This window comes from Pleuronectes platessa, chromosome 16 (assembly GCF_947347685.1).
Source record: "Pleuronectes platessa chromosome 16, fPlePla1.1, whole genome shotgun sequence".
NCBI lineage: Eukaryota > Metazoa > Chordata > Actinopteri > Pleuronectiformes > Pleuronectidae > Pleuronectes > Pleuronectes platessa.
Window position 1 is genome coordinate 9,548,121 of NC_070641.1, and position 16,268 is coordinate 9,564,388.

At 42.1% G+C, this 16,268-nt stretch overlaps 1 protein-coding gene across 2 annotated transcripts in view; it reads left to right on the plus strand.

The window, feature by feature from the left end:
• asic2 (acid-sensing (proton-gated) ion channel 2) overlaps positions 1-16,268 on the plus strand; it is a 409,791-nt gene that overhangs the window by 369,260 nt on the left and 24,263 nt on the right. For both annotated transcript variants that reach the window (XM_053443255.1, XM_053443254.1), the window contains exon 2: positions 12,340-12,490. In XM_053443255.1, the coding sequence (XP_053299230.1) occupies positions 12,340-12,490 (151 nt within the window). The remainder of the gene's footprint in view (positions 1-12,339; positions 12,491-16,268) is intronic.

The window sequence follows — 16,268 nt, forward strand, 5'->3', positions numbered from 1 at the left end:
GACTCCAGGAAAGAGGACTGGGGAGTGGACTGTGTGGCTGGCGCTGGCAGCTTGGACTGAGAGGTCGTCTGCACGTCATCCTAACCCTTCATCATCGGGGGCCTATAAATTATATTGTTTCGCCCAATTAATTAACTGTTGCAAGCAGCAATGCCATTTTCATTAAAAAAAAAATATTGTCCTGATTGAATTGCACTCATTAATTACAAAAGACACAAGAAATTGCGAGTATTATCTCAACAATTACGAAATAAATTACCCCTGGGTGGAGGTTCGTGATGGCAGCATCACTTTCTCCCTCATTCATTGAACAAATTGCACTTTCATCCTTTCAGATCGGATATTCCTCAGCCTCTTCCTGTTTCCTTATATTTTTACTTGTCTGCGATTCGTTTTTTGGCATCAACTTTGATGTCAAACCATTATTTTTACCACGAACCTCAGGGGACAAAGAAATCAGATCCTCAGTTATTGCAGCCCACGCTCAATTTTTTTTAAACGTCCTCAGTCCGGAGGACATGCTATGGACAAGTGTGCCTCTGTTGCTTCCACTTAATACACAATTATTTCAATTTCTTCAGTTTTTTAACCTTTTTGGGCCATCGTTTATAACTTCAACTGTTTATAACTTCAACTTCAACAGAGGCGTGGCAGTGTGCTATTTCAATAAAGCGAGCATGCGCCTGTCAATTTAGAATAATTCTGATTCGCAAACATACGCAAAGCTGGTTACAACACAATGTGCTGGTGCGCATGTGTCACAACTCCGGCAGCATTTTGCCCACCAACTCATTTGGGGCAGTGTAAGAAAATGTCTGAATGAGGTCCACTGTATCATTGCTTATAAACAACATTTTCAACAGTTCAACACAAACTTTTTGAAATAATTTGTTGTATTGATTTCATGCGATATTTTTTCTGCTTGTAATCTTTCGATAATTGCTGGAAGAGAGCCTGTGACCCAAGCAATTCATTTCCAGCGACTGTAAAATGAAATTGTTGTGCATATGACAATAAACTCTTGAAAGAAAACCATGTTGTAAGTTGCCTCTTATAAAACAGCAACCAGCCGGACACGGTTACGAGCAGTTGTGTTGGACACCCCTCCCTCTGCTTGTCAAGTAAAGGTTGGTTGAGTTTATGAACGTGTTCATCTTCCTCCCAGTGAGTAACGTTACACACAGCTGCCTCCGCAGATGAAGAGTCACAGAGCTTTGCTCTCAAACAGGGATGTGGATTTAGAAGCGGAGCTTTTTAAGCAGCAAACCTTCACACTCTGTCCAGCCGACAGTTTGGCTACATGTGGTCGGTGCAGCCATGTGAGTGAGAGCACTTCGACCGGGATACAGAAGTTACAGGGAAACCCTTTCAGCGTACAGCTGAGATGAAGTTCGTGTTCACTAAAACTCCATCAACAGATAACATTGGTGATAATAGACAGGGTTGTCATTTTTCATAAAATGTCTACTCTATAAGATTATTTTAATGAATGCAATTGTATTGTATTTTAGAAGTGAAGCTACATCAAAACATGAAAAGAAACCAGAAAATCTTTTGTACATTTTGGCATTCAAAACGCTTTGTAGGGAGACGATTGCTTTATTGCTCTCCGAGATTGCTAAAGGCATCACAATGCTAATGTACATCATGCTTACATTATGTTTGCAGTTGCAATAATTACTTCATACAGCATAAATTATAACTGACAGGGATAATAATGTCATTAGTCTAGCAGATATTTTTTCATAAAACAAATGAATAAACTGGACCAATTGATATCAACTTGCTGATGACGCTAGGGCAAGTCAGATGATCAGCAAAGTCAGGAGGCTTCATCCTCTTGGATCAATGAATGTGGTTAGAAATTCTTTCCTCTGGATCAAAGTGATGGAAGGAACAGAGAGAGCAGTTCACTGCTAGTGTGGCGTTAGGAATGTGTTGCAGCCCACCACTCTACATCCCTCTAGTCGTTTGGCAACTGAAATTGTTCTCTGTGATTAGTAGGTGAATGGGATGTTTGAGTGATAGAGAAGTGCATGTGAACGTGTGGGAATAGGTGAATGTGACTAAAAGAGCTTTGAGTGGTCTAGAAATACTCTACATCAGTGCAGTCCAATAACCCACTGCATTGGCAGTGAATGTTGACAATGTATAGGGTGTATGGAAGATTTGTCCAATGAAAACATAATTCCCTGGGTTTCTGGGCGGGTTTAGAGCACATGTCATTGTTACTGCATTTAATGAGTTATTGAGCATTTGGTTTTCAACTGCAAGCCTCATTGGATATTAATGGATAATGAGGCTTTGCTGGTGGTATTGATCATATCAGGGCTTCAGGAGGCGTCAACTTGTTGCCGGGTCAATAGTGTGGTCGTAGTAAGAGCTGATGTGCAGAAAAGTCACGTTAACCAGGAGAGCACTTCTTGATAAAACCTCTCTTTAATGATTCATTGTGAAATCCCTTCTTCATCACAATCGCTGTGTATGCAGCATGTCGTAGCAGCCGCTCAGACCTGGCATCCTTCTCCTTACCTTTGTGAAGAAGACAAGACATGTCATCCAGTCAGATGAGTTAGTTTCCTGCGGGTGATTACGAGCCGCCATCGGTCCCCACCCATGGCCCATTCCTCAGCCCTGTATCAGAGCGAGTGGAGGCAGCGACACTGTGACAGGTGAGAGAGAGCCCCACCAGCCATCAGCGAGAGGCACACTAAAAATAACGACTGAGGTTGTGATGTGACTGAAGAGTTTGGGTTGACAGCTGGTCCGTAGCTATATCTGGACACACTCTCTGCACTGACATGACTGACATGCCGGGAGAGATGGAGGAGCCGGAGAGAAATATCGTTTATATATTTAAATTTCTCTCCACCTGCGAGAAGAGAGGGGGGGTTGAAGTGAGTGATGAGCAGTAGAATTCTTCCTCACAGAGTACAAGATGTTCAACCCAACTTACCTTCTCTTTCGTTTGATGTCTCTCCGAGGCACCGCTTCGTGGATGTTGAGGAGCAGTATATAGTGTCACAGAGTCCTGAATTAGATGCATCTTAATGCACTTTTCTGTTTTCAGTGCAGACATATTGGAAGTATGAGACAGAGTTGTGGTGCATGTGTGTCTTTTATGGAGGAGACATATGATGCTCATACTCCGGGTGATCCTTTTCTTTTGTGTCACTGCTTGAATTGTTTACATGCTCTAATGCTCAGAGAATTGATCACTTTCCACACAGCAGTCAATGAGGACTCTGATGGAACTTACCAGTTTGGATATCACACATCCAGTTATTAAATAAGGGCACCTTTTACTTTTTAACTAGTTAAATAATGAATTAAAAATGAATACTATAGCAACTATAATGACTGCACTGTATTAATGAACCTGGCCTAATGCATTGCTAATATTAATCCACGACCTGTGTGTGTTTGAGAGGTAAAACCTGACAGGCAGAGGGGAGGAAAAGGTGCAAGGGGGACTAAGAGTCTTACTCAGGCTATTTCACGTAATCCAGAGAGCCTGCAAAACAAAGTCTATCTGCAAGTTATTTATACTCATATGGAAGATTTTCAATCGAGCGGAGACTTTTTGCGTTACACATTTGGAAATGTTCTTATTGGGTTTCTTACTCAGGGTGAGATACAGATCAGAGTTTAAAAAACAACACACACCGATGCCTTTAAAGTTGAATAGTTCCAAACTAAAAAATAGTACAAACGGTCAAGATAAATGTTTTCACAGCATCCTTAAGTCATGTCAGTCACGAGCTAGGCTGGGTCCTGTTGTGCCACAGAGACCAAAACCAAAACTCAACCGTCAAACCATGCTCAGTGAAAGATGGAAGTCTTGATCAGATCAATAGAGAATTCCAAAATACTTCTTCTCAAACCATCTGTTAATATATGGATCAAATTACTTGAGCTACTTGAATATATGTCCGACCTCATCTCAACCACAACCCAGGGGCCATGTGACTCATGAGGCTCGGGAGATGAAGATATTCATTTCTGTCCCTCGCAAATAATGTTTACTCCAGGTCTGACTTACTTATACATGCAAAAAGTGACTGTACCAGCTGCAAGATGTGTTGTCCTCCTAACAAGCTGGAGCTGATATCAGTGCTGGTATAAACCAAACAAATCATATTATTTTACCACGAGGGGCTGTTTTTGTTGTGGTATAGCAAAGCAACTCTACCTCTGCTCCCCTTGCATCTTCCCCAGTGAGATGAGCTACACAACTGAAAGACATATCAAAATAGTCTCATTATTTTTATTCAAAGAGCAATAGGGTACTTATATATTTAGCATCTATACACAATCTATTCAATTCTCCTCATTCTTGTCTCTTCTGGGACAAGAGAAGCAAAGAATCATATTCCAATTATTGACATGGCCCTTACATGTTGGGAAGCCGAAAGCTTGTGTACATGACGATGGATTACACTGCAACCCCCTTATCCCTTTCAGCTTCTGCTGCATGCTCTGTTGTTGTCAGTATACGTTACCTATAGCTTCATATTACATCTGATGCTCGAGGGGAAACTGATCCTTGGAAGCTATCAAACATGAGGCACTTCATGTTAAGTGCTGCTCTTATTATGAAAAGGATATTTAAAGAGCAAAAGATGAATAGGTTTATATGATGAGGAGACTGTGTTACCAGTGAATCAGGCAGGAAATCAGAGCGAAAGGCCAAACAACTGCTTTTCTAAAAGTAGCACGGTAATACATCTGGTTTACCAGCAGGAGTGAAACCCACTTTCTGTGACTCCACTTGTTGCAAACTCCATTAAGCCAAATCATTCATCAACACACAATCAATGCCAAAAACAATACATAGGGATTTAATTCACTCTTTCACTAGAATAGTTTTCGTCTTGATTCTAACTTACATTCTCACTCTCTCTTATTTCCCTTCCCTCTCTTCTTATCTCTGTAGTTCTTATCCTCATCCATAACCCTTCCTTTCCCTCCTCCCGGGGAACATAAATATTTTTCTGGCAGCTCTGATTGCAGTCCTTTGTGTCCTATCACAGGCCCTCCGCACTTATGTGCCGCCTTGTAAAAAAAATATTATTGAGTGGCATTCCAAAATTACATTAGAGTGCAATGATAAATATGTCCCATGAAACTCCCCTCACGTCAGGTAAGTGGTAGAATTTGTTTAATGTGACATGAAATATGTTTTTGGGTTGGGAGGGTGTTGAAGTTGTGCGAGAGGCGAGCAAGTAGTGGAGTGGCATGCATAGAGCCATAATGATGAGTGAGGCGGTTGTGTCTCTGTGTGTGAGTGTATGCGCATGTGAGTGCTTAAACCCCTCCTTTCTCAAACTCGCTGCCAACCCTGTCGCTAACGCAGCAGCCCTCTGCATTATTTATCCCCACAGCAGTACAACCATTTTAACTGCAGCCGCCGCTGCCGAGCAGGCAGCTCACAAAGTGCACACCTTGCAACTCAAAGACCTTTTTCATAAACTTTACTGCTCTGCTCTTCTCTCAGTAAGCTTGCAGGATAAAAAGGCGTCTCTCCTCCCCTTCTCCTCTAACCCCGGGCTCTTTTCCTAATCTGGTTTTATGATAAAAACACCTGGATATAGATATTGATTCTTCAAACAATAACACCAGATCGGGAGCGCCTCATGAAAACTGATAAAAAATGACTGGGGGTGACTATAAGGCTTAACACTTCACTCTTCTGTGCTCTTTCACTTTATGTCCCCGCAGCTTGAAAATCGAGTTGAATGAGCAAGAGAAGTGTCTTAATACCTGCTTATTCTTTAATGGAAAATACAAGAGCGGTGACAACAGAATGTCATCAGGCAAGATATGAATACAGATCTCACTGGCTCTTCCTACACCCTGGTGCAGAGGAATGTCAGTGTTTCACAGTGGTGCATGAACACTACAACTGACAGATGGTAATGGCAAAAGTCAGTTCGCATGACCTGATGCGCAACGTCTTAAAGAGAACACAAATAGTTTTTTTTTATATTACAAAAGCAAAGCTGTCATCAACCATTCACCACCTGTTGGCTGTCTGCAGTACTATATGTGGTTATTATCAAACTGATGTATGTTCAAGTGTACATGTTTCAGGTAAGTTGGTTGAATCCGCAAGACCTCGCAACCGCAGCTCTATCCCCCGATCGACCAAAGTTCCAAATGCCACCAAAAGTACATACGGGTTATTTTTATAAATATTCTTTATTCTTTATTTAAAGTCAATGTTTTTGTCTGAGGTGCTGCCTGCCTCCCTGAATAAACTCAAATAATATAAAAGGCCCTACCATGGCAGATATGGAAAAGCTCTTGTGGTAGATACAGCTTTGCTGTGTCAGTAACATTGAAATTAGGATTTATAGATATGGTGGTGCACTTCAGGGTTTTTTGATGGCTTGCACACTACATGGACAGAAGGATATGAATAAGGGGCCAGTGGGAACGGGAGCACATAAAAAAATTCAACAAGATAGCATCCCCTTTCTGGAGCAGTAATCTGCCAGTTTTTTTGGCATTACTTCAACAAACGAAGCAGAGATAACAAAAGAGGATTGTATGAAGAAAGCAAGATGAATGCACAATGGGAGGGGTCTTTCAGAGACCAACATAAGGAGCTCAGCAATTTCTTCATTCAAGGTCAGATAACGATACATTGATTCATGGTTCCAGTTTTTCCTCCCATCAAGTACAAATATATTTTCAACTCTTCTTCGCATTACCCTGAGGCGTGTTGGACAATCTTATTTGTGGGCGGTTAGTGCTAACAACTGACCTTTCCATCCTGACAGAAATACACTCTAATGGCCATGTCATCTTTGACTCTTTTTCTGTGGGAGGCACAACTCAGCGAACATGCAAGGTCGTGCCATGTTTGCGGCTCCGTGCTTCCAGACATTCACACTTGCAGCTGTGAATACTAATGAGACGTGTGATGTTGGTCAGACGGAATTATAATTGGCAGCCGAACCACGCATGCTCTCGTTTGCAGGTCACCTCTCAGACCTCTGGCGTGGATGAAGGAAACTAATGTGATATTGGCAACAAGTGAGTTTGACCTTTCTGACTGTTACACAGTACCCTGACTCAATTAAAACTGTTCAACAGCAAACACAAACCAGAGCAGCACAGAACAACATAGAATGAAACTTTTTTTTTATCCCAAAGTATGGTCATGCAAAGTCAAAGCAGTAAACATGCACTGTTTTATTTGTCAGTCATTTAGTGGGAGTTGAACAAGCATAAACACAATATTGAGATATTATCACATGATCAGTTTTTTGATAAGCAGTTGCACATCCAGACATTTAGGACACACAGAGCTTTGTTATTGGAACCTTCATCAGTTTCTAAGGGAAACATCTGGTTCTTAAGCTGTTAAATGCTTCACTTTCTTTACTTGCCTCCTTGTGTCCTTGTCTGGTTTTCGAATTGGTCGAGGGCAGACAGAATGCAATGGGCTTTTGAAGCAGAAAAGGCAGCTGCCTCTTGCCACAGAAAATATGGAGAACTGTGTGAAAGAATCAGAACAGTGAGGTTCTGGGCCGTGAAACCAAAGCAACGAGCTTGGTCGATGCTAAAGGGCACTTTTAAATGGGGTCTACAGAGTTGGGTGATAATTGTAAAGACTATTTTGTGCTGATAGTTAGATACTACTTATACGGAAACGGACAGAATCAGTATTATTACACAATCTTCTGAAAGCTGATGAGATGTTGCAGGAACACTGGACATTTTTGCGTGCAGTAGAGCTTTTTGAAAACTAAAACTGATACCTTTGGCCCTGCATGTAGTAATTTATTAATGCAGTCTTAGCAAAAGAGGGGATTATTTCCATTATATCAGAAAAAGTTATCAAATCACCCCCTGGCCTTGACCAGTCAGCAGCTGAGCAGAGGTCAACAACCGAGTTGAACAAGAGAACTTTCTTCTTCACAGACTGAGATGACAACTGGGACAAACTTCCCGACACAGAGGATGTGGTCAATATGTATTTTTGCCTACTCACCAGTGCAGTTCACTGGTTAAATGAGGACCAATACATCATTTCACCATCACACATTTTGTGGAGGGCAGGACAGTGTTTCCTCTGCTCTTCTACATAAGTTGACAGGTTTGAGAACTCATTACTTTCGCCGATCTGACAGCTCTACCTGAGGCAGCAGATCATCAGGGACGTGAGGGAGAGCTAGACAGCAGCGGGGTCAGCAGCTACTATCTGCAAAATAACGGAGCCCCACTGTCAAGGCTTTGTTGAGTTCTTTGTCATCATGTAGCGTAAGAGGTGCCTCTCTGTCTGGCTGAGGTCTAATAGGACATTGACCTGAACCTAGTCCTGTCTGTCAAGCATCATCTGTCTTGACAAAAGGAGTGAAGGGTGAGCAGTGTCCCCTTGAAAGCAATTCATCCCTGTGAGAAAAGAAAAAAAAAAGCCAGGGCTGAGAGAGATGTCGACAGTTAGGAGCCAATTGCCAAGAAAAGAAAAATAAACAGTAATGATGGGGGAACATTACGTCCAATGTGTGTACTCATCATGTACACAAATTTGTAACGGATTAGCAGAGGACTGCTGGGGAATTATGCTCCATGCTACAGTCTCCAACCAATTTGCCACAGAGGGTTTAAATGAAAACTTCAATCTCTGGACGGTTTGAACAGATGCGTATATGAAGCTCATCTGAGGCATCAATGATTTAGCCAGGGATGTTATGTTTTTACCCCTGCTCAGTTGTTGTTGTTTGGTGTGTCAGCGGGATTACTTGGAACCTATTGAACAGATTTCTGTGAAACACGGTGGATAGATAGGAAATGGGCCAAGAAAGAACCCGTCGACATTGGGTGCTGATCCAGGAATTATATATCATCGCTGTGAGACACTGCATTTTTTTTTTGCCATTTTCGCAGAAGCTCAAGGAAAAAATTTCTGGACCTTGAGGGAAAAAAAATCAACCTGTATTGAGGGGACTGATATTGATGAGTGTGCAAATTGGTGTAGCTTGATTAACTTGAGTGTCGGGTCTTGGCTGTGGTATTGGCTCAGCTGAGTATTTAGACAACGCTTTAATCCAAGAAACGCCAAAGACATGATGGGCATGAAACTTGCCTTTGTGCAGGAAGGTTGTTATTAATTGACCTGACCTCGGAAAATGATTGTTGGATGTTGGATCACCATATGCGGCCTCTGTGTTGTTTCTCTTCTCTGTGGGGAGAGTTTGTGTGACTGCTGAAAAATCCCAAAAAAAAAAAAAACTGCCACATCTTGTACCTGCGAAGGATGATTGATGGTGCCAGGAATTTGTATCTGCAGTGCTCTTCACCCCAGCAGCTTCTAGTGTGCTATTCATTTAGCCAGGATACATATCTGTCAGGAGTGGCTCGGTTTCGCAGAGGTGAATGAACCTGTAATGTGGCACCTCATATTCTTCCAATCCACACTACGTCTGCAGCATTAGGTAGTCGATCAGTCTTGTCGGTAAACCATCCAGTAGAAGGGCCAGTGTCAATGAAAGAGGAGGCGCATGAAATGAAGAATCCATGTGAAATCACTCGATCATTCAGAAAGCAGCCATTGACTGTGCACTTTGCCCTCTATTTTGTCGTCTTTTTAAAAAAACACAAACGTCTCATTCTGACACAACAAAATTATTCAACAGTTTTTTTATATTTTCTGAACAATCCTGGAAAATCGAGGTAAAACTTTGAATGTGGGATGAGGAAGAGATTGACTAACACTTGTCTTTATCATCAGCAATGTGGTACCGCCGAAAAATACATTTTCTTTTTAAAGGCTGTTATCGACACTCTTGGCCTTAAGTGCCTCTTGATCTTTGTTAACACATAATTGTAGTTATCACAATGAGTATTTCTCACTCCAAGCAGATGTGCTCAACAAGCCTACTGCTGTGTTATATTCAGTTAGAGGAAGATTGGGATGACAGATGACTTTGGTAGTCATCAGTTGGTCTTTTATAGCTAGATATCCCTCCATATAACGTGAATTTGCATTCAACTCTATGAAAAATCCAAAATATGACTTGATTGTAACACAAAAGCTATTATCAAGTCAGTATGTGGTAGCAGCATCAACTCGGACCTGACATCAATGTTGTGGGATTCTTTGCACGTGGTTAAATTTGTTCTAAGGAGCCCATCACCTGCAGCCTTTGCATTGAAAGTGGCTTCAGTATGTCATCTTACTGTCATGATTCTGCTCTCATTTTGATCAAACCTACAGCTCAAAATATTCTTCAGGGGTTCATGCTTAATAATGCAAGGGGCACATAATAGATGGTGATGGCCAAGGACTGTTTTTCCTTGTAAAAGATTACTTGCTGACAGACGCTTGAGTTGCGGTTCTGCTCATCGCTGTCTCCCAAGGCTTCTCCAGAGCAATGCTGTACTCGGCATATTCCTCCTTTGTAGAGAAGATTTTCATAGGCATCTTAAAATAGAAGAACGAGGCAGAGTTGAGGGGACTGTCAACTTGTTGGCATGTTGCTTGCTTAAGGAAGAAGCCCAACTGTCCGTGTGTCATGAATACACATTCTGGCAACAAACGATTCAATGGTCTTTTATTCCTTTCATTAGAATGCCTTGTCCTCATCCATGTAGGGTGTCAGGATACACACAAGCAAAAAATTAATGCCGTCTTATAGTCAACTTCATATTAATTTAACTGTCTACAGAAGTGTTACTGAGTAATAGGAATACGTCTTTGCAATATTGAATTGAATGAAAAAAGAGGACAAATATGAAAACCCCTTTTTTAGGGTTACCAGTAAAATGCAAGTCAGCACTTCAAAATCAAACGAATTGGAGCCTCCACAATTACCGACCATTTGCATCTGCATCTCTTCGTATGGAACGTTATGGCGATAGGATTTTCTTTCTGAGGCTGGGTTATTCAAAAACGTAGGTGTAAATAATGAATGAGTACACTTATGTACAGTCCAGTAAATGACCAGTCACTGTATCACAACCATTACAGCAGTGTATATTTGTGGCACATTGATCATACGGTCCTGTGTCATGTGACATGTGTCTCAGACTGGCAGCTATAATTTATATAAGTATCATCATATTGATGTTTAAATTTAAATCTTCCTGATAGGGTCCAGGGAGCACGGCTGCTCTTGGTTCATTAAACAGTTTCTATCAGTCACTTCCTTTCAATCACCCATCACGACATTGAAGTGGGTGGTTGTTGTGGTGATTACTATTCATGACTAGAGACTTTGCAACTACAGGCTCATTTACATTTTTGCATGTATTGCACACACACACACATGCACACACACACACACACACACAAATACACCCTCGTACACAAACTGTAAATAAGCTGCACTCTGCGATTTCAACTTGATCTTTTATTCATAAACGCCTCAAAGCCATTCTGTTGGTCTTGGTGAGGTGGTGGTAGACATTAGTGTACAGGAGGTAATAGTTTGCAACGTACAATAATTCTTGTACACTAATAGAGTGTGTCATTGTATTTAACACAAATACAACATGGACAGAAGGGAGAGTATTTTAAGCCAACTACAGCTGCTCAGCTTTAGTTTTTAAGAGCTGTGCACCATTCAGACAGCGGAAGGCTCCTGCAGAGAGAAATAATGTGTGAATGACTCTAAAGTGCCTCTCAGGCAGGCAGCATTTTGTGCCAGAACTGTCCTTCACAGAGAAGTGTGTCCGTGCATGTTTAAGTAAATGTAAGACCTCAGTCAAGCCTCGGCACACGGATGTCATCCACATATCATGGCAGTGTCCCCATCCTTGAACTTTATGTATCCATTGTCCACTGAGGATTAATGCCCAGAAGTCTGCAAAGAAAATATGGGAAACTTCTGCTTGTTCTAACTTGAGCCCTAAACCTTCTTTGCCAATAATCATCATGTTTATAATCATTTTTTTTATATGTGTTTAATGTGTTGATGTTATACATGTATATTAACTGGATGTAAACCCTGGTGACTAATCAGTTTTGCCGAAATGGGACAATAAGGAACACAGCCTTGAACTTTGTACTCTATTTCTATTTGTACATTATAAAGTAGTTGACTGGCAATATGGAATAACCCAGACATGTAGTGTCAACCTGTAAGTGTGTTTGTATTAAGAGTGACAACAAAAACTTCCATAGCTTCAAATGAATAATAAACACTGGTGGATAAATTAATCATTTTTGATACGGGTCATGAAACTTTTTCTACTTCACTAATGCTTTTGTCTAAAAAGTCAAATCGCCTCTTTGTAAATTAGCCCCATCAATATGCCGTTGTCAGACTATCTGCTTCAGGATTTAACCAACACATCACTTATCAGTCTTTTCTCTCTTCCTCTCAGGTGTTCACCAGATATGGGAAGTGCTACGCGTTCAACGCTGCCGAGGAAGGGAAGACGCTCCGCACCACCATGAAGGGAGGGACAGGAAACGGCCTGGAGATCATGCTGGACATCCAGCAAGATGAGTATCTGCCAGTGTGGGGGGATACAGGTAGGCCTGCGATTGCACAGCACAGCACAAACTGTGTCTTTTTTGCCTAGCTCTAGAGATGAGGTCTTATTTATTTTTATAAATCTATTATTCATTTGCTCCAACACAGGAGATCAGTGTTGCCAGGTGACTGATGGTAAAAACAGGCAGTGCCTTGTTTCTTTTTCAAAGATTATTTAAGGGCTGAGTTTTTCCTGTGTTTCAGCTCCAGGCCAAAAAAAGACCACGGTACTCATGAACTCAAGATTGTTTTCCTTCTCCTCTCTCTTTTCCTCAGTACTGCTACTCTCTCTCCTCATGATTTCTGCCTCAGTGATTTTTTCTCACACTGACCGACTGTTACCTAGGAATTAGAAGGTTGCGGTACATTGAGTTGACCCATACAGAGCTACATACTATTTTTCTCCACTGAGCCTCCATTTGTTAATCCTACACATCCTGTTAATGATGTTGATATTTTCACACAGAAAACCTTGTGTATGCCACAGTCGTCTATCACAGTTCTGCCGTCTTTCTTGTGTCTGTCTTTCTGTTTGCAATTTTCCTTTTTTAAATACAATAGAAAATATAAAAGAAAGTGTACATTCTAACTGAACAAAAACGACAGAAACCTCTAGTGCAGTGGTTTTCAATAGGTGAGGCGCGCCTCCCCTGGGGGGCGCCAAAGAGCCAAAGGGGAGGCGCGACACGAGACACTCGCAAAAACAAAATACACATCTGTATGCAGCTCTAGTGATATCGATAATTGTGCGTGCGTGTATTAGTTTTAAAATGCATCGTTTCCCTGTCCCAAGTCAACAGGAGTCAGCATTAAGGGAGGAGACAGGACCCAGCAAAAAACGTAGGAAAAATGATCTTGAATGCGTTTCTGGTTGTCTGTGGAGAGCGAGTTCCCCCAGATCTCCAATAGGGCTATGGAAGTCTTAATCCCCTTTACCTCCACATACTTGTGTGTGTGTGGGTTTTCCACACTGACCGTGATTAAAAACAAATACAGATCAAGGCTGCAGGTGGAGGACGACTTGTGTATATTTCTCTCTGCACTGCAGCCCCGCATCGAACACCTCTGTGCATCAAAAGCGAGGCCTCATTGTTCCCACTGATATGGACGATTCAATTGAAAGTCAATGTTGTGTTGTCTTGAATCCATGAATTGGGTGGGCCATAGGGTTGATGCCGCTCGTAGCGCAAATGATGTGAATTTGACGCATTTTGTTTGTTGTTTAAATTTGAGGTTGTACGTGGCTGAAATCGTTAACAAATTTCATGAAAATATGTGAATCTGTTCGATCTGATAATATGCCGTTGTCGTTCATTGATCAGAGAGTTGTCCATTGTGCAGATTCTTTTCGAGACGATGTGCATCTCCTTCAAATGTGCGCTTAAAGCCCGGTCACACAGCACCGATTTCAGCCGTCGGATGTCGTTGGTTGTAGCTTTGGCGCCGATTACACATGTTAAGCATGTTTTGTTGACTTGTGGATAGGCCTAATTTTAAAAGTAGCCTCAATTAGGCCTGCATGAAGTTGGAAATGATTTGCTGTTGCAAAGAATCGTTTATGAATGCACTTTTAAAAAAGTTGTGGAAATAAAATGTCTTCAACATTACATTTGATTAGTTATTGAAAATCATCATTGCCTGGAACACACAAAAGATGGCATTTACTGAAGAGGCGTGTGTGGGTTAGGTCAGGCGGACGGGATTCATTTTTTTTGAGGGGAGGCTCGGCTGTCCTTACCTACTCTAAGGGGAGGCTCACATTCACCCAATTTGAAAACCCCTGCTCTAGTGCAAGGTGAGTCTGAGACCATGAAAATCAAATAAAAACTTAATTTCCCCAGTTGTGTACCAAACAAAGCCTCGAATTGAAGAGTGTTTTATGTTTTCAACATTTCTGCCATAATTATTGCAATCAAGGGTCCTCCTAAGGAAATCACTGCGGCAGCGGTTTCACACCCAGAAAATCGTATTAAGCATCAAATACAAAAAAAACTGGTGTTTTTACGAGATGTGAGATGGCCATCACTGAAACTGTATTATTATGCTTAACAAATGCTTTTTTCTGTATTACTTCTTCTAATAGTGTCTCATAGCCATTCATATTTAGAGCATTAGTTCTTCTCCTCATTCACGCTGATGGACTTCAAGGATATTCTGTGCATTCCAACTCTAAACGCTGCCAGTGTCTGCACTCTGCATTTGTAGTTAGGAGTAGATGGATGTATCCTCAGAAAACATGGACTTTTCATTGATCACAAACCATATTCAAAACCCTTTCAAGTCGACCGCTCATTCATAATATTTGCTATAAATCAGTGCAGCTTTAAACGAGCCTCCGTTTTGATGTGAGTATTAGAGATCTTGTTAGTGGTTCAAATTGAGTGTTTTTGAGGAAGCCGACTGTCTGTTCCACAGTGAATCTTATTTAACGGTCGACTCACGTCTGAGCCGAGTGCAAGGTCAGACAGGGGAGTTCCCAGAGCAACAAGGCAAGCTACAAGCTGCCAGGCAGATGGACATTATTTACTCTGGGCTCTGACTTGAAGAAGATCAATCATCAAAAATCCCAGCTCCCACCTTCCTCCCTTTGTGTTCTTCTACGGACAACAGGTCCCACAGCCCCCTGTCCTGATCTCCTGGTTTAATTTCCATGAGCACAGGCTGTACTCCAGCCACCACCCTCACAGCATGCAGAGCACTGTCCCCCCGCATGCTCCAGTTTCCTGTGCCCTTGTTTATCCCTGTGTGGTTTAATTAGCCCAGATGAGCTGAGTCAGCCTCTGCAGGGAGTACACTGTCTCCTCAGCCGAGCCAGGCCGACATGGTGGGCACACACACTGCACAGGGACCTCCTGCTCCTTCTCCTCCCACCAATTACCCTTTTTTTTTTCTTTCCACACCTCCTGTGGCTTTTTCTTACTGTCCATCTTCCGGAGGACAGCAGTTGGTCCCCGGGGGTCTGTTAGCACCCAGCCCTGCCCAGGGAGTTGCAGTGCAGCCATGACACTCCTCCTCATTTTATCATGATGGACAAACATTAGAAAAACACATGTTTCATGGCACGAAAAGAGGGTAAGACGGATAAAGGTTTAAGTGATGGGAGATAACAGATGGCATGTTGCCTGGAAACCCAGCTTTCTCCTCACTGAGTTATTAACCAAACTGCTCACGATGGAAAAACGACAAATGGATGTGTCTCTCTCTTATTTCTGAGCTGACCGGAACATGTTAACAAAAGGACTTGGGTGTTTCGATGAAGGAAATAACCAGGAAATCCGCCTAAATGACCGGACCCTGAAACAGACACATACATGTTTTCTTCTCATTTCCTACTCTAGCGCAGAGGCTGTTCTAAACCTGCCTGTTTGGAACGGCTGTTTGTTTGGTCTGTGGTGAAGCTGGTTACAGCTTTCTTTCTGAAACTGTAAAAGTGACCTGCAGGACTCAGTGCACAGAACCCAGGACCCTGAATCTGCACCACCGCTGTTGCACAAAGAGCTGTTCACCTGTTTATTCAAAGTTCAGTGGAGCTGGACTCAGTACACAGAACCCTGAACTGGACACTCAGTTGTCTTTGCTGTGAACGCACAATGGTCCTGATCGACAACGTCACCTATGTTGATGAGTCACAGCCGTTGCTGCTACAGAGCCCTGGTTGCCTTTAATTCAAATCGTACCAAGTTCAACTCTGCACTTCCTTGGGCCTTTAGCAATACACATGCCAAGTGTGAAGCTGATAAGATGAACGATCATTCCAGAGAGAGATTCCTGGAATTA